The 25,527-nt window shown below is 41.6% G+C and overlaps 1 protein-coding gene across 2 annotated transcripts in view; it reads left to right on the forward strand.

Annotated features, from left to right (window-relative positions):
* The window catches only part of RHBDD1 (rhomboid domain containing 1), a 100,089-nt gene continuing 74,562 nt past the window's right edge, over nt 1–25,527 (forward strand). Inside the window, exons 1-3 of one of the 2 annotated variants that reach the window (XM_070423337.1) lie at nt 1–23; nt 22,679–23,174; nt 24,425–24,557. In XM_070423337.1, coding sequence (XP_070279438.1) covers nt 22,742–23,174; nt 24,425–24,557 — 566 coding nt within the window. In that variant the 5' untranslated portion in view covers nt 1–23; nt 22,679–22,741. Of the gene's footprint in view, nt 24–1,953; nt 1,973–22,678; nt 23,175–24,424; nt 24,558–25,527 lie in introns of those variants that run through there. The other variant, XM_070423336.1, reaches the window with a different exon arrangement.

Consider the following 25,527-nt stretch of genomic DNA (forward strand, 5'->3'; position numbering starts at 1 on the left):
GACGCAGGCGGGCCGTAGAGAGCGTGAGTTTCCGCGTCTGTTTGGTCCAGTTCGCGGCGTGGGTTCTGCGCGGTTTTTTTAGACGTTTCCCGGGGCCGCGGCGCCGGCGGCGGGGCGGGCACTGCGGGGCGACTGTCGGCGTCCCCGTCGGGCCGGGGACAGGGGAGGGGATGGGGCAGGGCGGGTGCGGGTGGGAGGCTCAGGCTCCGCAGCCTAGGCGCCCTGGAGATAGGGGATCGCGGGGGGCGTTCCCTAGAGCGGCCCTGCCGGGTGCTCTTCACCCGCGCCTCTGGGCCGACCGCCGAGGACGACCTGCCGCGCGCTCAGGGTGGGGGCAGCTCCGGGGAGCGTTAAGGGATTCTCTTTGAAGGCAGGAGCTTACGGCGACATTGCGTCAGCAACAGCTTTCACTTTCGGGTGCACTTGGATCAGTCATTTCCTGTTCTCGGAGCTAGTGGTGTGCAAGCGCACCCCATCCCCCTAACCCGCACCCCACCTCCCCAACCCGAGGAGTGGTGTTCTCCTACGGGGCAGAGGAAATCCACCCACCCCTTTAGCCCTTTCCGCCCAGACCTGCAAAGCCTCTCCCAAACCGGATCAGGTACTCGCAGAAGGAACCATGGCTTAGTCACGATTGAGCCATCTATATGCGTAGGTCCCTTTGCAGGACACTCAGTGACAGCTGGACTTTGCTGCGCTTTTCTATTTTTTTCCCTTTGGAATGTCTTCTTAAAAGTCTGTCTACTGTCTCAAATGTATATGTCAGAGTTTCTAATAGAGTTTAAAGACCTCATGTGCTGCCAGTATGGCAAGGCTTGGAAGAGGTCATCTTACAAAGAGCAGCACTGCATTGGTTTCCTAAATTGTCCCTGGACTACTAGTATCGGCATCCGTCTGGGACTTGTTGGAATTGTAAATTTGGGGGACGTACAGAATCAGAAATCTGTTTCAACAAGCTTTCCGGTTGATCCCACTGCACCCGGGTGCTAAAGTTTGGGAATTACTGGCATATCGATAAAGAATAGCCATTGGGAGTCGCCGTGGAATTTGACAGAATGGAAGGGATCCATGTGGGGCCTTTCCTGGGCGTAGGATCTTGGACAAGTTACTGAAAGGTTACTTCCTAGGGCTTGTACGTCTTCAATGTGAAGTGCAGGAAAAGTGTTTAACACCAGCATACATGGAAAATACTCAAAGATGAGATGTGACTTAATACCCGTTATTACTGTACAATCAATACATAGGTTGTGGTGGAAGGTTCTTCATTGGGTTAGATAGGGGTTGTAGGATATTGTGATGACCGCTTAGATGGTATTTTATTTGTTTATTTGTGGTTTCCCAGTTATATTCTACAGAATTAAGGTTGTTTATTGGAGGCAGGATATTCAGTTCAAAGTTATAGTAATATGTACTATCTCAGACCAGTGCTGTGGTGGCTGGAGAATTTTTAAGAATCACGTAAGTTACTGTTAAAAAGTACTTTAAAGATTTTTGGCCTTCTGGTCTCCAGCTGAGTTATACTTTTTAAAATATATATATATTTTATTGATTTTTTACAGAGAGGAAGGGAGAGAGATAGAGAGCTAGAAACATCTATGAGAGAGAAACATCGATCAGCCGCCTCCTGCACATCTCCCACTGGGAATGTGCCCGCAACCAAGGTACATGTCCTTGACCGGAATCAAACCCGGGACCCTTCAGTCCTCAAGCCGACGCTCTATCCACTGAGCCAAACCAGTTTTGGTGAGTTATACTTTTTGACCCAGAATTTGGTAAAGGAGGTAGAGTGGATAACTGAGCAGAGATGAGGAGTATGATGGAGCAGTGACTTGCAAGCATAAGACAAGGCTGGAGATGTCTCCATCCTTATCTTTCTTTCCCACACATCAGACTGTACAGCCCAGATAGCAGGGAAGGCCTCCTCCCACCGTTCTCCATGCCTCTGTTTTCTGGGAGCATCACAAGAGCTAAGGTAGGAGTGCCAGCCACCTGTGGTTTTTGCAGATCATCAGTTACAGTGTTACTCACAACTTTCCCCTTCCTTTTCCATGGGGCGGCTTTTGGGGGAGAAAGAGAAGTATTCAGGATTTGAAGCAGGTGCCTTAAAGCCTAGACTCATTCCAGTGTTGAGAAGGGTCAGTGCCACCCTGTGGCCTAACCAGAGGCTTGGATTAGAGCACACTGCTCCCAAGGCCTTGCCATGGCTCCTGGATATCGTGGGTGAGAGAGTTTTCAGATAAACAGGAGTCACATCGGATATCAGCTGCTATAAATAATTTTGGTAGTGCTGCCCCATTATGAAGCATTCATTTTCCAAAGGCCCCCACATTTTCCTGTCCTCTGTTTCAAAGAGGCAGATCTATAGCAGGGGTTTGGGGTCAGGAAAACCCTGCTTTGAACCCTGCCTCGGCTGCTTATTGATTCTATCCATTAGACAAGTTAACATCCTCCCAACCTTAATTTCCTCTCCTATCAGATAGGGTCATGGTGTGTGATTGCCTCCGGACATTGGATAAAATGAAATGAAGTGCAAAACATGTCCACCAGGTGTTAGGCATAGAAGCTCAATCACTACTGCATGGTAGACAGTAGAAAAAGGTAGTTACCACCTCAAACCTAACTTTATCCCATTCATTTCCTCTTATGAATGAGGTGGTTTTATTACCTAACTGCACTGCTTTTCTTTTTAAATGATCAAAGATGCTGAAGTGAAAAGTCAAACCTTTCACATTATAGTGAACCAAAGAAAGCCAACACTTGGAGAAAGTTAAAACTCTAAACATGGTAGAAAAAACACTAGTTTTATCACCATCCAGAGCAACTTCCATAAGACTTTTTGGGGTGCTTACTGGAAGCTAAAAGTCAGGGGTGATTAATATTTAAGTTTCTTCAATTAATTAATAGGGACAATCAGTTATAGAAGGGGACACTATATTAGAGGAGATGAGACCTCACTAAAAATATGCACCAAAGTATAAGATAGTACTATTAGCTCTGATATTGTTATTTTTTAATATGGATGCTTAATGACAGATAGCAAAGTGAAAATTTTTGTTCCGTTTTTTCAAAGTGATAAAAGTTTATTTGTGTGTGTGTATATATATATATATATATATATATGTACATATATCCTATATAATAAAAGCCTAATAATGCTAAGTGTCCGGTTGTCCATTTGTCCAGTCAACCAATCAAAGCATAATATGCTAATGATATGCTAAGGCCGCTCAACTGCTTGCTATGACATGCACTGAACACAAACCTCCCGTGTCCCTCCCAGGCCTCGATTATGCACCAATGTGATCCCTTGGCCTGGCCTGCCCCCTCTCACAATCTAGGACCCCTCGGGGGATATCAGAGAGCTGGTTTTGGCCCAGTCCCTCTCAACACAGGAGTTGCCCCCTGGTAGTGCGCTCCCACAGGGGGAGCGCCAGCCGCTCAGCCAGAAGCCAGGCTCACGGCTGGTGAGCTCAGTGGCGGTGGTGGGAGCTTCTCCCACCTTCGAGGCAGTGCTAAGGATGTCCGACTGCCAGCTTATTCCATTCCCTGTGGAGAGTGGCCCTAAGCCATCAGTCGGACATCCCCTGAGGGCTCCCGGACTGTGAGAGAGCACAGGCTGGGCTGAGGGACCCCCCTCCCCCCCGCCCCCCAGTGCATGAATTTCGTGTACTGGGCCTCTAGTGTATATATATACACATATGAATATATGAGCATGGAAAATACTTGAAAGGATTCATACCAGGTCATAATTACTTGTAATATGGAGATGGGGTAAATCTATACATTCATGTAAAGTTAGATATATGCATGTTTATGTAAACATTCTTTTAAAAAGATAGAAATGATGCTTTAAAATGATTTCCTTTTAGGCTGCAGTTGTCATCCAAGCATTGGGCCTCAGATATTTTTAAAAGCAGGGAACCTTATTTAGCAGAATCTCACTTGTAGCGCTCAGGAGATGAGAGGCTTTAATAAAGGGCACAGAGCCTCTGCAGGGACACACCTGAGGCATGTCCCTGGGACCTAGGAGTCCAGGTCACTGGTCTGAAACTCTGTTTGAGGGATAAGAATCCTCAGGAGATGAGCTACACCTAAGAAAGTCATGGCAGGAAGAATTCTTGTGGATAGGAATCACAGACGTGTTCTGAAAACAATGCCCAAGGTTTTCAGCAATGTTAAACAGGTAGTATAGCTTCTCATGCAGAGGAGTGATTACTTAAAACAAAATCCAACCTTTAGTCTGACCCATATTTTATAAAAATAGAGAGATGTCTGTGCACATTTTTTTTTGAGAAATCATCTAAGCTTTTTTTTTAATCCCTCAAGTATGGCAGCTGTATCACTGTTAAAGCTATTTAATATTTTAACTGGCTGTTGTTTAGCATTACAAATGAGTCAAGGAAAAAGAAACAAGGAGTCCATGGAAATACATTACTTGTGTTTACTGCCCCTGGGATTTTTTGTTGTATGGAAGAAGCTGGTTTGCATTTATATGATAAAGGGTTTTTCTTAGAGTTAATTTTTAGTTAATAATGAGCTTTCATAAGAAAAATAATTTCAATGAATGCTAAGAATCAGATTGTTATTAATAGGGGAAGTAATATTGCTTTGTCTTTTTTTACACATTGAGGGTTTCCTGGTGACAGCTGGAGTGTGGGGGAGGGGCAGTCACTTTCAATCAACCAGCTGCTCTGTGCAGCATCCTGATGGTGACATTACAAAGCCTGTGGATAATTTTGGCTGTATTCAGAAAAGAAAATGTATCGAATTCTGGGAAGCAATAGATAGTGTGCAAGAGCCCTTTGGGATCTAGATGATAGCCAACCACACATGCATTCAGGTTTCCATGTTGGTGTTAGTTACCATCTACTTTCTTGGACATTGTTACTAGTACATGCACATAATAGTTATAAAGCAATAAAGCTTAGTTCCATGGGGGCGGGGGGAGCTCATTACTTTATGGAGAGGAAGGGAGAATGGAAAATAAACTTTGGGGGTGTGCTTCTTGTTTTTGCATAATATGCTGTTTCATCTAGTCTTCACAATGACTCCAGGAAGTAAGGGAAGTTTTTCTCATCTCTGGATAAAGAAGCTCAGCAGGATTGATTATATGATTTGCCCGCGGTCACGTACCAGTAAGCGATGGCATCCAGATTTGACCGCAAATCTGGCTTCAGCTCCAAGAGTGTTGTCATAAGAATAACAGCTATTTCTCCATGGTGTTAACTTGCTTTTGCATTTTTAATTCAAAGTGTCAATATCAGGAGAGTTACGAGTAAAATTTATATACATATTACAATTACTTCAATTCTATATTCATAATATATAGGGAGAGAGTTGACAGCTTCTACTAATTTTGGATTTTTTTTCTCCTTGAGAAAAGTCTCTTGGGCAACACCGAAAGAAGTTTTGATACAGTTTTTATGTTACAAATACCAGCGATTTGCAATTATGTGTTATAATGAATCAGTTGTGATTCTAAGTTTGAAAAAATGGAGGAATAAATATATGTGCATATTGCCCTGTAGCAGAAGTCCCTGCCTTCATACCAAAGTTTTCAAGATTTCCTCCTTTCTTTCAAGGTGTGTTAATTTTGTATTAGTACGAAACCTTATAGATTTCTAAATTTCCAGCTTGTAGCTATGCAAGTATATCCACCAAGTGATGACTTAAATCTTTTATTTTTGTGAAATTGCTCCACAACTTTTGACTATGAATTTCACTGGTCACTTCATCTCCTTCCCCATTGCCCGCAGGATAATGCCTGCCCCATTATTTCCTTTATTTCTCCACCAACACATCATACAAAACTTTAGTTTTGCTACTTTCTAAACATTCCATGCACTTTTATATACAATTCTATTATAGTTCTTTATCACACTATATTGTTGCTGTTTGTGTGTTTGCTTCTCTTTCTAGGCTATGGTTGCCTAAAAGGACAGTGCTTGTCCCTTAGTGGATGTTCAGATATTATTAAACTAGAGGCCTGTTGATATTCTTCACCCAGTGTCCAAGTTTATGCACTAACTATATGACTTTGAGAGGTCTTTGCCTTACTCATGCAGAAGTTACTCTCACACTCACGTGCTTGCACTGTGCACTCTTTTCTCTTTAGGGCATGCCTGGAGCAGACCTTTGAGGTACTGCTTTATACCCTAGGGGCTATTGTACGCAGTAGAAAATGAGAGCTGGTAATGCTTGAGGTAAACTAGGATTTGCTTGCCAGTCCTTGGCAAATGCCATAGTATTCTGGGTAGGGTTCTTTGACAGCAAACAACAAAACTAAGTTAAAGCTCATCCAGATAACTTAAGGGCAAGATATTGGAAGTGTATGGGTAAGCTCAGAGAACTGACAGAAAAGCCAAACCGCCAGGCCATGGGACAGCAGCTTGGTGGGGTCTCAAGGTTTGCATAGACCTAGTAGATTGGAAAATTCTTTTATTAAAAAATATATTTTTATTGATTTCAGAGAGGAAGGGAGAGGGTGAGAGAGTTAGAAACATCAATGATGAGAGAGAATCATTGTTCGGCTGCCCCCTGCATACCCCCTACTGGGGATGGAGCCGCAACCTGGGCATGTGCCCTTGTCCAGAATTAAATCCAGGACCCTTCAGGTCTGCAGGCCGACGCTCTATCCACTGAGCCAAACCAGCTAGGGTTGGAAAATTCTTTAAGTTACTAGTAATGATCTGAGTGTCAACTCCAGGAGTCGTTGGTATTAGTGTCTCTACACAAGTTTTAGATTCCAGGGAGAGAGTTATTATTCCAATTCTGGTCACTAGCCCTCTTGATTGCTGGTCCCCTCAGGACCACATCCAGTGAAGGTCTGAGGTAGATTGCTATTACTGAAAGAATGAGGTATTGATGCTGGGCAGGCAAAATCCTCACGCTGTCCCTACCACCTAGTAATTAGTGGACGTCCTGTGTGCTTTCTGGGAGCAGAAACAACATCTCTGAAGTCTTGACTATTTCTTATGCTGGGCAGATTTCGGTTACATAAATAATTCACCAACAGTCCTTACACACATTAATTTAAAGGGTGTGGTGGCTATCACTTTTTCATTGATTTTAGGTAGACAAAGAAATCTGGCGTGGAGCAACTGGGAGGGTGGAATTACTTAAATCCTCTTGAAGGGAGAGTTGGTGGGATGTTGGCATTGCTGCTCCCTGTGTCTGCTGGTTTAGGCCCTATGTCTGATGGGCTGTCAGTGGAAGAACTTTAATGAGCCCTCATTACACTAAAGCTTGTAGTCTGTGAGAGAAGGAACTGGCTTATGATTGATATTGGAAATCATACGTGGTGATGGATCAAAATTGGAGTTGGCACTAATTCACCTCGCTGTGGAGCAAAAGTCAGGACTATGTACAAAATCCAGTAGTTTCATTTTTCATGTATAAAGGTAACCTAATCATTTTTGTTAAGACAGTAACACTTTAAAAAGGAGGGAAAAATAAAAATTTGGCCATCTGACATATTGAGATTTTTTTTTTAAATCCTGAAATGGAGGATCATTAAATTTTCAAATGTAGTGATGATTTAAAGACAATTTTGACAAAAGCTGTGGTTTGACATTTTATTATAAAATGTATTGTAATTAGAGAATCACTTCTACTTTCATGTGTCTTCCAAACACCCATCATATTGTTTAAAATAATGTGTGTGTAATTGAATTGCATGAAAAGGTTTAAAAATGTGGGATCATAGCCCTGACCAGGTGGCTGAGTTGGTTGGAGCATCATCCTCTAAACCAAAAGGTTGCAGGTTCAGTTCTAGGTCAGGGCACATACCTAGGTTGGGGGTTTGATCCCTGGTTGGAGCACACGAGGGAGGCAATCTCTCTCTCTCTCTCTCTCTCTCTCCCTCCCCTCTCTCTAAAAATCAATAAAAACATATCCTCTGGTGAAGATGAAAAAAAGAAAGTGGGCCTGGCCAGTGTGGCTCAGTATGAGTGTCGACCTATGAACCAGGAGGTCATGAATCCATTCTCAGGGCACATGCCTGGGTTATGGGTTGAATCTCTGGTAGGGAGCGTGCAGGAGGCAGCTGATCAATGATTCTCTCTCATCATTGATGTTTCTATCTCTCCCTCTCCCTTCCTCTCTCTGAAATCAATAAAAACATACTTTTAAAAAAAAAAGTGGAATCATAGAAAACCCAGAAAATGCTAATTGGTTACTAAGTTATAAAAATACTGTAAAGCTACTTAAAATTGTTGATGTCTTATTTTACTTTATTTGTTTATATGGGTTAAAATTACTATCATTTCTAAGTTTATAAACATAAATCATCTCAATATAATCTCATTTAATGCTCACAAAACCAAATACGCCTGCATTATTTACTTTTACGGGTGGGAAATGGCAGTTAAATGACTTTCCTAAGGTCACATAAGTGGTGTATTGTAGAGATCTTACCAAAAAGACCATGCCCTCAAACATTGTCCTAGACTCTGCATACGTTCATATTGCCAGCCCTGTGCATCATTGTGACAAAAAGCATTGGGACATGTCTTTTCCCAGAGCCTGTCTGTTTACCCCAGCTTCCTGCCAACTTCTTTGTGTTTGGAAACTCTTCAGATGTGTCGCATTGCCCGTCACCTGTGCTTCTGTTGGCTGTGAACATGGCAGCCCTTCCCGCGGTGCAGGGTGTGCTCTGTGAAGCCTGTTGTCCTGTGTGCCTTAGAGCAGCCTGGCAGCCTTTCATGCTGAATCCAGCAAGGTTGCTTTTTTCATTTAACAGAGCTGGGTGTCGCTTTCTAGGTGAACAATAATTAAATGCTTTTAAAGATGTATTTGATTAACAGGAAGCTGACCTGTGTAAATTAATTATAACTGTAATGATGTCATAGCCTTGTCTTTTATTATTAGCCAGGTAATTGACCAGAAGTTTGGAAGCTTATTGTAACTGACAGTTAGGGGTTTGACCTTGTGTGCTGTCTAGAAGCGAAACGTGCACAATGCATGTAAATGCAGCGTGTTCACTGTGCTGCATGTGTGGTCGGAGCATCTGATCTTGGGTTCTCATTTCTACTCTGTGCTGCTTTGAGGAAACTGGTATACTCAAACAGAATATTACACTGAATTCTCTTCGTAAAAGCATCAGGCCAAACACAGATGTCTGTGTCATTGAGTAATTACAATCAGACGGAAACCTGGCACATTTAGGATGTGCAGTCAAATAAACAAATGCCCTGAATTAAATGAATCTTGTTTTTAAGTTCCATGTGAAGGAAGGAAAAACAACTTTTGATAGAGAAGACGTAACAATAGGGGCATATTTGATAAGTTGAGAGAATTTGTCCCCTCCTTTTCCAAATTGTCCAAGAAAGTTCAGAGCACGTGGTATTTTCAGTATTTGAGTGATGAGAGCCTCTAACTTTGGTGGATTTGGTTGAAGAATGGGATGATGGTGGTAAACATGGAGGGGAGGTGGGATAATAAGGACTAAGCAGCAGTGGTTGCTGGGTGTAGACAGTCCTCTCTCCTGCACACTTTCTACTAGGGGTAGAGTCAGCTCTGCTAGAATATGACATACGCATTCCTAAACTCACCATTCTGAGCACAATCAGGCAGTAAAAACCACAGAGCTTATGGGGCACATGGTATTAGGAGCAAAACACCCCAAAACTCTGTCAGTGGTACATTAAAAAGAAGAGAAAGGCCTGGCTGGTTTGACTCAGTGGTTAGAGCGTCGGCCTATGGACCAACAAGTCCCGGTCAGGGCACATACCTTGGTTGCAGGCTTGATCCCCTGGCAACCAATCAATATGTCTCTCAGATCGATTCTCTCTCTCTCTCTCCCACTCCTTGCTCCCCTCCAATCTCTCTTAAAAAAAAAAAAATCCTCAGGTGAGGATTAAAAAAAAAGAGAGATAGGAACCTAATAAAATAGTAGCACAATTTTACGCCTTATATAATCAAAAATATACAAGTGCTACCATAAATACAGCCCTCTCCCTTCAAAAAGTCCTAAATTTTGCTATGGAAGTGGTTGCAACTTGTGAATTATTGTCAGTGGAGGAAGGAGGGTTATCTGGAATTGGATGGCAGACATTGATGGGTGTAGCTCATAATACAATCTGTGAACTTGAGGTAGCTGGATTGAGGTGTGCAAATGTGTACATTTTGTGGATTTCCGTGAAGCTTGCTTCAGCTGGGTATACTTTTCTGCATCTACCTGGTACTTCTTGCTGATGAAATACAATCAAAAGCGAAATATGCATTATGCTCAAATTGTTCCCTGATACTGTATATTAATTACAGTTGACAAATTTGCTTGTTTGAAGTACTGCAGCAGAAGTGACGGAGCCCGGTCAGGGAGGTGCTGGCAGTGCTGTAAGTTCTTTGCCTGAGTGCTTTCTCTGGCCCCTGACACCTGTTTTGCCTGCTATGGCAAGCCACAGGGACGGGCGTTAAGGCGGACCCCTAGTCTTGGGGATAGCACTGAGGCATAACTCTACTAGTTCCCAGGGTTCCCGGTGGGATTATGCGCTAGTGCTCACCGTGATGGCTGGCTTAACAGTGCATACATTTTTGGCTCTTGCCTTCCCTATCTTGCTTCTCCATGACCCTATCAAGGTATTTGTCACCTTCCAAATAAATTAGTTGCACAGAGACCTTTGTCTCAGAGTCTGCTTCTGGGAGAAGCCTAAACTATAACACTGATGTATAATAATAACAAGTAGCTACATTCATCAAGAGTGTGCTAATGGAATCCTCATACCAACCCATTTGAAGATGGGTAAACAGACATGGCTTGATGAATTTGCCTAAGGTAAGTCACACAGCTAATAAATAGACCAGCCATGTTTGCCACCACTTAGCACTGAGCGAAGACTCAGAGGCAAACACGATCTGATTGGGAAACTAGGCGTAGGTTAGTAATAGAAAATAAGGTTAAGTACTCAATGTTTTCAATTTAATTGCTGGGGCTCCAAGGGGCCTTTTAGCAATGTCTCCTATTCTGCGATTACAAAAGGTGTTTGTTTTTAAAGCAGCTGCTTGGGTTGGGGGTATGAAAATGGAATGTGCACACCTAATTTGGACATTTGCATTCAGTATTTTTCCCAAAGTTAATCATGCACATCCCAAAGTGCAGAGAGGAGCGAGGCCTGGCCACCTTTCTAAGGTGCTGTCACCCTGGTTTCGCATGTGGATATGCATGATTCTAGCCCAGTGATGGCAAACCTTTTGAACTCGGCGTGTCAGCATTTTGAAAAACCCTAACTTAACTCTGGTGCCGTGTCACATATAGAAATTTTTTTGATATTTGCAACCATAGTAAAACAAAGACTTATATTTTTGATATTCATTTTATATATTTAAATGCCATTTAACAAAGAAAAATCAACCAAAAAAATGAGTTTGTGTGTCACCTCTGACATGTGTGACATAGGTTCGCCATCACTGTTCTAGGCAGCGTCTACAGGGCAGGGGACCTTTATAGGGCCCCCTTTCCTGATGTTCTTATCCCTAGGAAATCCAAGGTGAGGTGACATTAGAGGCCCTGTGCCTGTGTGTCCTTTTCTGAATGCTCCCTGATCCCAGGGAGGATGCTTGAAAGCTACGCAGCAAATGGGCCACAATCCTCCTATCTAATAAAAGAGTAATATGCAAATTGACCATCACTCCAACACACAACGATGGCCGCCCCCATGTGGACACAAGAAGGCTGCCACAAGATGACCGTCAGGGGAGGGAAGTTAGGGGTGACCAGGCTGGCAAGGGAGGACAGTTAGGGGTGACCAGGCTGGTAGCGGAGGGCAGTTAGGGGCAATCGGGCTGGCGGGGGAGCAGATAGGCGTCTATCAGGCTAGCAGGGGAGTGGTTAGGGGGTGATCAGGCTGGCAGGCAGAAGCGGTTAGGGGCAATCAGGCAAGCAGGCAGGTGAACGGTTGGGAGCCAGTAGTCCTGAATTGTGAGAAGGATGTCTGACTGCCCATTTAGGCCCACCTAAATGGGAGGGTGCAGTCTGGGCTGAGGGACACCCCCCCCCTGCACAAATTTTGTGCACCGGGCCTCTAGTAAATGAATAAAAGGATGTGTATGCACAAAAGGGCTCCTATTAACTGCAGAATCTTCTGTCAAACTTTTCTGGTGACTTAGAAGATAAGCTGGGGCAGTTCTGTCTCTGAATCTACACTCTTTGTCACCCTGGGGGGACGGGGGCGGGTAGGGTTAAGCATGGCTGCCTCTCTAATGATGTGCAGGAAATAATCAAAGCAACTTCTGAACTCCTTTAAAACAGCAGCAGTTGCCCTAACTGGTTTGGCTCAGTGGATAGAGTGTTGGCCTGTGGATTGAAAGGTCCCAGGTCGATTCCCATTAAGGGCACGTGCTGGGTTGTGGGCTCGATCCCCAGTAGGGGGAGAGCAGGTGACAACTGATCGATGATTCTCTCTCATCATTGATGTTTCTATCTCTCTCCCTCTCCCTTCCTCTCTGAAATCAATAAAAATATATTAAACAAACAAACAGCAGCAGTTGTGTGCACTTTGTCCTTTTTCCCCTCCGAGCCTAAAAACTACCTGGCCTAATAGATGGTCAGTATGTTACTTTGTTGTCTGATTATATTGGTGACCTTGTTAAAATTTAGCCTCTTCTAATTCTGAGAGAAGTTAAACTTTCTTTCACCAGGCAGAATTGATAGATGTTTTCCTCTTGGTCTCTCTCTTCCCCTCTGCATCTCTCTGTCTTTTTCTCCATCTATGTCTCAGTCTCTGTGCTTAGGGAGAACATTTCAGTCTTTAGACTATACTTCAGCTTTCTGAGCTTTTTGTGGTGCAGAGCAACTTAACCGAACTGAACCTGAAGAAATAGACCATTTAAGTGTTTGATGATCTTGGATATTCAGGACCCCCAAGCTAGGAGCAGAACCAGCTGGGAGGAAGTGCTGACTTACTGGGGAATAGTCTGCCCAGTTCATTTTAATCAACTCTTTGTGCTTTTTACCTAAAGTTTCAAATTGCCAGGAGTCGCCCGTAGACTGCTCACCACTACCACAGCCTCGCCCTTTCCTTTCACTTTGGCAAAACTCCAGTCCCTTGGAATGAATGAATTGTGGATCTTCATTTCCTTTGCTCTGTGTAAGTTAACTGGCATTCAGCTGACACACACAGCCAGTTGTTGTTGGAACTAGTTCAGAGCATTTCCTAAATCTGCCATTCCTTTCCCGAGTCCTCTGCCTTTACCTGAGACCAGCTGATTATTCCTTAAGATTTCTTACCCTCAGCAGCCAGTCCTCAGTATAGTAGCAAAGCTTGGTCTTGGTGCTAATAGTGTTGATGGCTTTTTGTTTGCTTGTTTTATCTTTTAGTTCTCACACCTTTCTACCCCCTTCTTGGTGGCAGGGCCAGGTAGAAGCTGAAGTCTTGTGTTTAGCCTTGTGTACTTTGTACTGCGCCACAGTCCCTCCTGGTGAAATTGATCTAGCGTTTTCCAGAAGCAGTCGATCGATCTTATCACTTCCCGGATATTGTTACACTCCAGGATAGAGCTGATTACCAAGGCCTGACTTGACCATTTCTTTTGGAGATTCCATTTATTGCGTTGGGAAGGTATTTCTATGGCTTAGAATAAGTGATTGTATCATTTGAAACCACTTTCCTGTATTTAATTTAAACTTATCTTTTCACAGCTACCACCTTAATTTTGCCTCAGTAATTATCTATATAAGACACATGCAATTTTGGTCTTTCTTTTACGGTTCCACACCAAAACTGCAGAAAGGATTTCCACCAAATGGGGCAGTTATGTTTGGAATGGTCAGACTTACAATATAAGGTAGGGGATGTGTGTGAAGTTCACTTTGGTGACCTCTGGTGGTAAGAGTACCCCATGTGGCTGCCTATCTGAGGAGATGGCCCCACTTAATTAAGCACCTTGGACAGAGAAAGCTGAGGGCTGAAATTTGAATCCCTGGAAAGTCTCCAGGGCAGAAGCTCCATTGAGCTTCTTCTCACATGGGCATCCTTCAGGAAAGATGGCAGGGCAGGGAATGATTTTCTTGGCAAGTGCTGTGTAGACCAGCTAGTAGATAATGTGGAACTAATTGTCTTCACAGGATTGTGAGAATTAAATGAAACAAATGACACAATTCCTTTGTAAACTATCAATAATTTCACATATATGTTATTATTGGGAAGGTATATAAATATTGTAAGACATTGGACCCTGGGCTGAAAGCCTTGAAGTTGATCAGGTGATAAAGAGTTAACATCAGCTAATACTTATACAGTGCTTATTATGTTTTACATAAGCTAACGCATCAACTCCATGAAGCAGGTTTATTATTATTTAGCATCTGTTTTATAAATGAAGACACTTAGGCATAAATTGGTTGAGAACTTGCCCAAAGTTATGCCCAAGCAATTGAGCCAGGAATCAAACTCAGGCCACTTGGCTCCAGAGTTTATTCTATTAACCATAACACTGTTCAATCTCATGATGAAGTACAGAAAGCTGTTATAGGTGAGAAAGCATGATGGATTGGGGCAGGGGATAACATGATGAGATTGGATTTAAATCAAATCGAGTGAAGTATTGTATAAAGTCGACTGAGGGAAGACTGTTAGGAGATAGGGCATGGTCTTCAGTGAGGTTTGTCACCACATAACATATGCCCTTAATAGTGGTTGCTTACTTGCCTGGAACATTCTTCTACTTCTATTACTTTAGTGGTCTTAAATTCTAACTCACCAGCAGTCAGGTATTCTGCCTTCCACATGGATGGCATTTATATTTAAGGCAGACTATTTTAAAGGACAGTTGGACAGTGTCTCACTAAGGTAAGGAAACTTTTGTTTTCATTTGGGGAGATGGTATATGATGGTGGGGGGGGGGGCGGGGAGGAAGTCTTGTATCTTAAGAACTCTAAATCTGGTAGTATAAAATTAGAGGGATTTAGCCAGTTGGCATTAGGGAGATAGTTAATGGTTATGTGGAGCCAAATGAGACAATTTCTCATGTGGTTATAACGATGAAGTGTATGAGTGTGGAGAACTACTGTATAAATGGGGGTCTCAGCAACCCTCAAAAGAGGAAAATGCTCTCAATTCTCAATTTCTCTTGGAACAGAGTCCCAGTTGTAGATAGTTCTGAATACATGCTGGAATGTAATTACAGAGAGTGGCACAATATTCATAAAGACTAGATTCCCATTACCGTCTTCATATAATTGGATTCCAGTTTTCATTTTTTATTTATGAAGTCAGTTTTCATTCATTTGATTGTCTTCCACGAGTACAGGGCCTCTTATTGTCCTCGGATGGAGATTCCTCCCTGCACTCCCAGGATCCCCATTGACCAATCAACTCAGGTAGCTGATGTGTTGTGATAAATTGAACACAGTGTAGTGATGTGAAGCTGTTGCATTTAATATTTAAATATTAAGTTTTAAAATCATAATTTACATGTTATACATACAACTATGTATTGCATATACCAATTATGTATTGCACATAAGCTATAAGCTTTTTGAAATACATTCATGTATTTGAAAAGTGGAAACAAGTTACTTTGAAGTCTTTCATTAATAAATTCTTGTGCATTAAATGCAAATACATATTATACTATACAATTTTCTTATTTTCAAAAACTATCTTGAAAATCTGCATTTTGTAGTTAGGTTCTCTTGGGGCCTAAGGAAGCTAATGCCTTTTAGGGAAAAAATACGCTAAGTAGGAAAAAAATTACACTAAGTAGGAGAAAAAATTATGCTTAGCAATTTTATTGGGAAAACAGAATTTTATTATTGTGCTAGACTAAAAAGTTCTTACTTATTGGTCCTATAGTAACAAGCTGAGAAAATAATTTGTTATGTTAGGATTTGAAAGCCATGAATGATAAGACTCCTGAGAGAGTTACAGGAGAAGAATTGGTCAGTTCAGTTCATTCCTAGAGAGAGTAGACTGTCTTGAAACAGAATGAGAGAGAGAGAAAAAAGCATCTAGTGTGTATAGTTTGACCAAGTTCATGTATTTTTGATGCACTGATTTGTTGTCCAACTCTTGTAATTTAAAAAGCAGAGGGAGTTTTTATTTTTAGCATAAAGAGTCTGCTATTTCTATAGCATATTTGCTTTGTTTGTAGCAATAAAGCACACTAGCCCTCTGTTTCTTTCAAAAGCGATTTTACAGTATCTGTAGTTGAATGTGTTGGTCTCCAAGCCCTGCCCCTGCTATTGGACTACATTCCCATTCAACACAGCACATCACAGGGGAGGGAAGTGCTGACATCCTTGCAGTTGAACCTGAACAATGTCTTTGTAGTTTCATTTTTCTTTCTGAAGCATTCTTTTGACCGGAGCTTGTTAAACTGTTTCAGAAGGAGAGACAGAGCGAGAGAGAGAGAGAGAGAGAGAGAGAGAGCGAGCTTGTCTGTATGGTTCTGTGTACCTGTGAGCATGTGGGTCTATATTATGTTTTAAGCAATGAAAGTTTTAGCATTTGCTCATCAGTAGTCATTATGGAAATATAAATCAATACCACTTCACACCCACTAGGATGACTATGATTAAAAACTGGATAAAAACAAGTATTGATGAAGATGAGAAATTGGAGATCTCTGACACTGCGAAATGTAAAAGAGTGCAGAAATTTGGAAAACAGTTGGGCAGTTCCTCAAAAAGTTAAATAGAGTTAACAAATAAGCCAGCAATTCTACTCCTAGGTATGTGCCCAAGAGAACTGAAAACAGAATCTATGTTTCTATAAAAAAAACTGTTTATGAATGCTCATAGCAGCACTATTCACTATAGCTGAAAAGTGAAAACAACCAAGATGTCCATCATCTGATGTATGGACAAGTCAGTGTTGTATCTCTCTATAATGAAATGTCATTCTGTCATAAAAAGGAACTACTATATTATTAATACATGATACAACACAGATAAACATTGAAAACATGCCAAATGAAAGCAGCCAGACACAAAAGGCCACATGTTGTATGATTCAGTTTATATGAAATGTTTAGAATAGGCAAATCCATAGAGACAGAAAGTAGATTAGTGATTGCCAGGAACTGGGGTAGAGGGGTGTGGGGAGCTGATATAGGGTTAAGCCTCAGACTGACCTGTGGGCAAAGTCACAAACAATTCCCAGCTTAGAGGGCACAGTCCTCTTAGCATAATTAGGCTTGACCTTATGAGGCTCTCTAGATCTTATCTGGGAAGCTAATGGGCTGAGGGAGGTGCAGGAAGTGGCCAAAACAAGTGAAACTCACAAGAACTGTGTAACTATGGAAACCACTACCTTGTTTACCCCTCACTATAAAATAAAGGCTCAGGTGCCTTGGGATCTTTCTCTGTGGCCTCAGCCAGGCACAGGGAAGATTCACGGAGACTAAGGAAAGCTAGAGAGTTCTGAACATTCTTTGCGGACTCTGTCCACACTTTTGGGAACCCCTGGACCGCTGGGGCTGGACCTCAGCAGAGGGGAGAGCAGGAAGTGACTGCTAATGGGCACAGAGTTTCATTTTGGGATAATGAGAATGGTCTGGAATAGATAGTGGTGTTGATTTTACAACCTGTGAATATACTGAATAACACTGAATCATACACGGTAAGAGTGAATTTCATGGTATGTGATTTATATATCTCAATTTTTTAAAAAACAAAGCATAAGCATCTAGAAAATCAGGCATTAGCAAAGTACTGAGCCTGAGAAATAGTAAGCCTTTGATAAATACTTGCCAAATGAATTGAACAAACCTACTCTCTCCTCTATGACTTTTTCAGGTAATATACTTAAAATATATGGAACTATTATTAAATGAAATTTACCACATGCATGAAAATAGTAGTAATGGCAATAGCATTAATTAATCTCACATATGTAGTGATTGGCCTTTTCTTGAGTCTTAAAGAAAAACACACAATTAAAAAAATATCAGTAATTGTAAGAGTTGTTGCACTTTTAGTGATATGGAAGGCTGTTTTCAGAATAGCATTTTATTATTCCCATTAAGACTCTGTCATTTCTTTCTTTCTTGTGAAATTAATTTGGTTACTATCCGATGCCAAATTGGATATATAATTTATAACTGTTGTATATTCTTGCAAGTTAATGCTCTAAATTGTTCTTGAACATTTAATCTGAAAGTTGAGATATATACCTCCCTATTAAATGATAATGATGAAATATGTCCCACTTTGTAAGTAGAGTTGAAAATCACCACAATTAGTTTCTTTTCCTTTTTTATAGAACTCCTTTCTCTCCCCCTTGAGACACATTGGTTTCCCAAGTTATGAATTCAGTTTCTTTTGTTTGTTCCAGCCATTTAGTTTTTCTTATTACATACCTGTTAAATTTTTAATTTCTCATTAAAAGTAAATATGGATAATTTTCCTATCAATATTTCAAGAAGTCTTTCATTTTCTATCTGTCACAACTTTGGTGTGTATTACTACATAATTAAAATGCCATTTTAAAAAATCAACTAGTACTAGCAAAATAGCCTATTAATACATTTTAAATGGATCAGAGGTTAATTTCTGTAAAGTTGAGATAAATGTTATAAACACTTCTGGAACTAAAAATGGCAAGTGGAACAATATAGTGTCCTGGGGAAGGTTTCTACAATTGCAGGACAAATTCTTAGAGATAAACATCTCATAAGTATTCAGAACTTTTCAGTCCACTTATTGTATAATCAAGATGTAATAAAAAATACTAATCTTGAGTCATTGGTCAAATACTTACTAAGCACTGACTGTATGCCAGTCACTCGGCTAGGCTGTGGGTATTCAGTGGTGATCAAAATGGATAAGACAGTTCTGCCCTTGGCTATTTATGCTGTAATCCTGGAGCTCCTGGTGTGGGAGCCCCCATGTGGCTGGAGGCTAGTGACCGAGGCAGAGACCAGTGTGAGATGAGACCAGAGAAGTGGTCAGGGCACTAGTAAGCACAAGTGTTGAGTTATGGTGAAGAGTTTGGTCTTCATTCCAACTGTAATGATAAGCTGCTGAAGGCTTACTGCAGGGGAATCCAACTGTAGTTTCCTGAATATTGCTCTGAGCAGCAGTAGAATATGGTTAGTAGGTGTAAGAGGAGAAGCAAGGAATCCTGCTAGGGAATTTGTTGTAATCCAGGCTTAGACTACAGTAGTGGCCCTAGAGTTAGAAGCTCGTAAATGGGTAACAAACTGGAAGGATTAACTGAGCCTTATATGGATGGGTGTTTGAGACAGTGAGGTGATGAGGGCCAAGGATGTGTAAAGGGTGTTTTCTACATCACTGACTTGAACTGGTTGCCTGGGGATTCCATGTCATGAGATGGGGAACATGGGTGGAAGGACAGACTTGAAAGGGATGACCTCGTGTTGTTTCGGGCATGTTTAGTGTGCGGGAGGATGTGTTTCTGAGGTGGGATGTACAGAGACTAGCCTGCTTTTCTCTTTGAGCTGCAGTGACTAGTTTATGGTCTGGATACAAATTAGAATAAAGAAATCACTTCCCAAACACATTGTACCAGTTTCCAGCTCATAGATAAATTGCTATAATCGATCATGCCTCTGTGGTCTCTCTTATAACTCAGCACTGTAAAAATCTCTGTGTATTTGATGGGTGGGACAAAGCAATATTCATTTTATTGTCAACACTTGCTTACTTCCATCTGTTGTCTTTGTATTTGGTGTTCCTAGCCCACAAGGTCAAGTTACAGATTTGGTCTTCACATGCACCAGTTGGGTTTTCTATTACCTTGTCACCAGCTTCATCCTTCACGTTGGGTGGCTGACTTATTAAACTACTAAGAGAGCTGGTATGAAATGGTGCCAATTAATCTTTGCTACTTAAAACTCAAACTTAGGTTCTACCTACACTGATACTCTAGTGGCCTCTATGAAAGCGGGGCCCAGCATATTGTGCCCTTCTCACATGACTGTGCTTATATCTGCCTTCGCAGTAAGTATATATTTATTGCGAATATGAACCACATTATTTTATTCATCTTCTGATTTTCTGCAGCCAGAATTTTTGTTTCCTTCAGCAAGTAGAAATGGGCCATTTAGGGGCTAGAGTTGTATTTTGTTCTTTGCTGTGCCTCTAGTGACTGGCATGCATTTGGCACCTGATATTTATTAAATAAATGAGTGATGGAAAGAATGCTGAGTAGTCATTCTGTGTGAAGTGGGTCAATTTAGTTTCCAGAAACCAAAGAGATCAGGCAGACTATATACTTCCTATAAGATTATGTCCCTTGAACCTACTGAGAAATCAGGGCTGAAAGATATAAATGTGGGAATCATTCTAAGGAAAAGAATGATAGAAAGCATGAGAGTGGAATTCCATGAGTGTGTGAAAAGACTAAGGATAGGCGGGAAGTGAAAATCAGAGGAGGGTGAAGGCGGGAAAAGCACAGTGTCCTGGGAAGCAGGAGCCTTCAGCAGTAGAGCTGAGAGGTGAGGAGGGAGGCGGACAGAAAGGGACCTTTTGATTTGGGCAGAAGTAAAGCAAATATAATGTGAGCCTGGGTGTACAGTGTGAAAAATGATTGGGGACATTCTATTCTTTTGTTTATACTTTTCATCACTAACAATTCCAATCAAGGGAGAACTTTCTCTTAAGCAAAGACAAAATTAGTTTTTATTTTCTCCTGTTCACAGCCTGGCCTCCATAGTACACTGTTTGTACTGGTACTGAAGGGTTTATTTGTTAGTTAATGATCAAGGCCATATTTTTTCATTGCTCCGATTACAGGTAATGATGTTTTAATACATGTAATTATATGGGAGGATTGTGAGAAAGTCACAGTAGTTGAAGAAGAAAATCATCCTGAAGGCCAATGTGAAAAATAGAGACCATTTCTCCAAAATTATTTGGGAACTTTTCAGTTGAAATTTTATGAGAGTGCTACAGAGCTATAATAATAAGCCCACGCAATAAAGAAACTGGGGTTGTGCTAGTAATGAGGGTATGCACACACATAGGCACATAGAGTTTTTTCTTGGGCATTTCTTTTGGGGGTGATGTTGATAAGAATTTATATGGGGGGATGGGAAGTACCTTTGAGCCTTATCAGGATGCTTCCATTTGCAAAGGATTTTTCACCAAAACGAGGTTACCTTTTCATAATGAAAAAGTAGCTACCGTTTATTCAGCACCTACTTTGTTCCAGACATGTTACAGTCATCCTGGGAAGGAGGTGTTATTCCTAACCGAAAGTGAAGAAATTGAAGTTCAGGGAGTTCAGTACTTTGCCCTGGGTCATAGGGTTAGTACATAGGAGAATCCTGCCCTTTTTTGCTCCAAAGCCTGTGTATGTTCCGACGTGCCCTCTGAATGAGAGTCTTTAGCGTATCAGAGTGCGTTTCCTGTTTGGGTGGAAGCCAAGAAGGCTCCACAGGGAAAACAGAGCCCCCTCAATGAGCACTTTTTCAGAGTCCTGTCTCCAAATCTGCCTACTGACCCATATCTGCATTTATTGATGATATAAATGTCATAACGAACAAGGCTCTTCCCTTTAAGGACTTGACTTTTTTTGTTTATCTCTTGAATTGTTAGTCTGTGTCTCTTTCTTCACAAGCTTCTTCCCATGAGCATAAATCAGTCCCTCGCCAAAGCAGTTGCCTTCTGTTGTGGTCAGTAATTGCTATATTAACAAACCCCTCCAAAACTCCGTGAAGTAAAGTAAATAGTTTATGTGGGTCACTGTTCTGTGGGTCAGCAAGTTAGTCTGGGCTCAGCTGGACTCACCCATTTTGTGGGAAGCTGCTGGTCACCTAGACAACCTTGCTTCTGGGCATTAGCTGGTTGGTGGCTGGGACCATCAGGGTGGCTGGCCATCTTGGACTTGTCCACGTGTGTGGGAGGGTTTCAAGAGAGAGCAGAAGCCTGCAGATCATCTTAAGGCCTCGATTCCTCTGTATCCTGTCAACTGAAGCCAGTCACAAGGTCAGCCAGGATCTGGGATGCAGAAGCAGACTGCTGGACCCTGGCACTCCCCTGTGTCACTAATTCCTGTCCACCCTTGAGACGGGAGGCGCATCACCGCCTCGGGCTGAAGTGTGTGCCTAGCGTCTCGGTTCCCTCTGTCACTGTGTTTAGAACATTGTGTGGCACTTGTCAATTTACTTCTTAGTAGAATGTGAGCTCCTTAAAAACAGTGTTGCAATCCAGGATTTAGCTCCTAGTAGGTAACCTTTAAAAGCTAAAGTTTCTGTGAAAATAAAGTATTCCGGGAGTTGATACCTTCCAATGTGGATTAGAAGATAATATATGCTTACATTTTAAAACTGGCTTGTTGATGTTTAAACACTTTGGAGCAGACTCTATCTAAAATATCAAAATTGACTATTTCTTTGAGAAAATGAAGGGGGTGAAGAATCCTTACCAGCATTGAGTAGAAATCATTATTAAGTATTTATGTACTATCTTTGTAGGTTTTTTAAAATTAGGTTACAAGTTTGTTCAAAAGGAAGACAAGTCATATTTTCATAGCATATTTCTCAGAGAAAGCATACCCACCCATTAACGGGTCCATTGGGATTTGGGAGAAAAGTCTCTATTTTAGAATGTGATATGAAGGAAGGATATCATCCAATATCTGGAAGACACTGAAATAAATGCTGCTGGTAGATGAGAGATGGGGTACACAATGGAAGCTCATCATTAAGTGAGTAGTATATATTGCATTCATTCTTCATTGATGGATGTTCATGTGCATTTTATTTTTTGTTTTAGGTTCAGCTGTCTGTATACCTCCCTGGATCCCACATTTCCCCCTCACTGGGTTGGCATCTAACCATGCAACGGAGACCAAGAGGATTGAATGCTGGGCTTATTCTGCTCCTTTCTCAAATCTTCCATGTTGGCATCAATAATATTCCACCTGTCACCCTGGCTACTTTGGCTGTCAACATCTGGTTCTTCCTGAGTCCTTTGAAGCCAGTGTATAGCTCCTGCCTTAGCGTGGAGAAATGTTACCAGGAGAAAGACTGGCAGCGCTTGCTGCTCTCCCCCTTTCACCACGCGGACGACTGGCATCTGTATTTCAATATGGTGTCCATGCTATGGAAAGGAATACATCTGGAAAGAAGACTAGGAAGCCGATGGTTTGCCTATGTTATCACCACGTTCTCCCTACTCACTGGCGTGGTGTACCTTTTCTTGGAATTTGCTTTTGCAGAGTGTATGGGTGAGCCCGACTTCAAAAGGAGTTGTGCTGTAGGTTTCTCAGGTAAGGCCGACAGGTTTCTAGGGGAGCATGCATAGAGACAGTAAGGCAGGTGGGCTGCTGTCTTTTATGAAGCGTGGGCCATACTTGATGAAGGAAACACATATTGAGTGGGTAAGGGCTGCCAGAGGCTATATTTTGGAGAGGGGGGCTGGTTGGACCACAGGAGGGACATAGATTTGGCTCTGCATCATTTACTCTTGGATAGTTTGGACTACAGACTGTTCAAAGGTGGTTTTATAGGAGACGCAATACTGATATCTGCACTGGCTCCATGATGGTGGGACCAGGGAGAGACCCACAAGTGTATTTGTGATGGGGAGTTCTGTAAAAATATGAGTATGCCTCCTAATAACTTCATTCAAATAGATGCATCACGCTTACCATGGCATGCTCACCATGTTTTAGGAGCCAAGATAAATCACTCTATATAACTCACTAATTAACATTCGTATAACAGGTTCATAGGGAGCTGGCATTGTCTTGGTTTTGTAGATGAGGAAGCTAAGACTCAGAGAAGTAAAGAACTTCCAAAAACTTGCTCAAGGTTACACACCTAGTAGGTGGGAAGCTGAGATTTGAACCCATGCTGCATGACTTTACCCAGGTGTTGCCTTACCTCTCCCTTTAACCTTTGCTGGTTCTTTTTTATGTATATGTCATAGGACTGAAATGGCCATCAGGGCATAAATTGGGTGTTCTGTAAATAAGAAAGTGTAGGGGAGGAAGGAAATGATCCTGAAACAGAGGAAATCTAACCCTGTACTTCCCCTGCTGTTGCTCCCCTCCCTCTAAGATGCACCCTCTTGCATCTGATTGTGGGAGAAGAAAGAAAAATGTCCTTCCTTCCGCATCTTTCCATTGAGGTTAGAAAAATACATGTGACTTAACATACTTATTTTCTATTGAGTTAAAATTCACATGGCATAAAATGAATGATTTTGAAGTGTACATTTCAGTGGCATTTAGTGCCATTGCTGGTGTTTATAACCTCATTTTATGTGTTACGTATTTAGTAGCATGCGGAAAGTCAGTATTAACTTCTGTGTTAAGAAACATCACAAGAATTATTGCTTTGTACATTGTCTTTCTACTGATCTCTGGGTTGACTTGTAAGCAGTTAAAGTATGTTTCAAAGCAAAAAGTTGATGTAGTGGAATAATCATTTTCACTTTCAACTAGTTTTCTTTGTAAATGTTGATTATCTCCACATTTGGATTGTTAATATTTGTATGCTCTTTCTTCTCTTTTAGGAGTTTTGTTTGCTTTGAAAGTTCTTCACAACCATTATTTCCCTGGAGGCTTTGTCAACATTTTGGGCTTTCCTGTACCCCACAAATTTAGTTGTTGGGCAGAACTTGTGGCTATTCATTTAATCACTCCAGGGTAAGTATTTATTTACTCTTAGAAAATACAAATGAAGAACCTCATGTTCTATGGAAAAGAAATTTGAATAATAATGAAGTAACTAATTGTTCAGTGAAGTTTATTCTTTAACTAAAAGAATAGAATCAGTGTCAGGCATTCCTGAGTTTGAATCCTGTCACTGTCTGAGCTGTGTGATTTTGGTGTACTTGAATTATCTGAGGTTTGGTGTCCTCACCTTTTATGTAGGAACTAGAAGCTCAGTGCACGAAATTCCTGCACGGGTATGGTCTCTAGGCTTGGCTGGCGATCAGGGTCAATTGGAGCTTTCCAGCTGCTGGCCGGGGCCTTTCTTCATTCCGCACCACACCCTGGTCAGCACACATCATAGCGAGCAATCTAACTCACGGTTGAACTCCTGAGGGGACACTTTGCATATTAGCCTTTTATATATATAGATAATAGAACCTGATATACAGATTTGAGGGTTGACTTTAACCAGCCTTTCAATCTAGTAACTCAAACAACAATAATCCAAAGAGGCACATAATTATAAAGATTGAAAAACAACAACAAGGTATGTTGGTTCAATGCTTTTATACCATTTTAGTTGTGAATTGTCTTGGTAATATACTCTTGTGGACCAAAATGGGCTACATGCTAACCAGCTCAGGGAAGGCTTGCATGGCAATCTTGCAAACTCAGAGACTTATAGTAACCACGAAGGATGCTCTGAAATTAAAACTTTTTAACTAAAAGCAGTTTATAGCTCATGTCCTAGGCTAGAATCGTCCCTGGGAAAAGTTAAATACCTTAAACAACCTGTCTATTGTCTTTTTTTTTTCCTTCTGTTTATTGTCTTTTGCATCTACCATAACATTCCTTCACAAAGTCAGGGTAACTCCCCTTTCTCCAGACCCCTCAGGGCACAACCAATGCACCAGGGTGGAGACCTTAAATCCTCTCATTGTTATTGTTATCACGTTAATTG

The sequence above is a fragment of the Myotis yumanensis genome, unplaced genomic scaffold (assembly GCF_028538775.1).
Source record: "Myotis yumanensis isolate MYYU_CA2020_CCGP unplaced genomic scaffold, mMyoYum1.0.hap1 SCAF_8, whole genome shotgun sequence".
NCBI lineage: Eukaryota > Metazoa > Chordata > Mammalia > Chiroptera > Vespertilionidae > Myotis > Myotis yumanensis.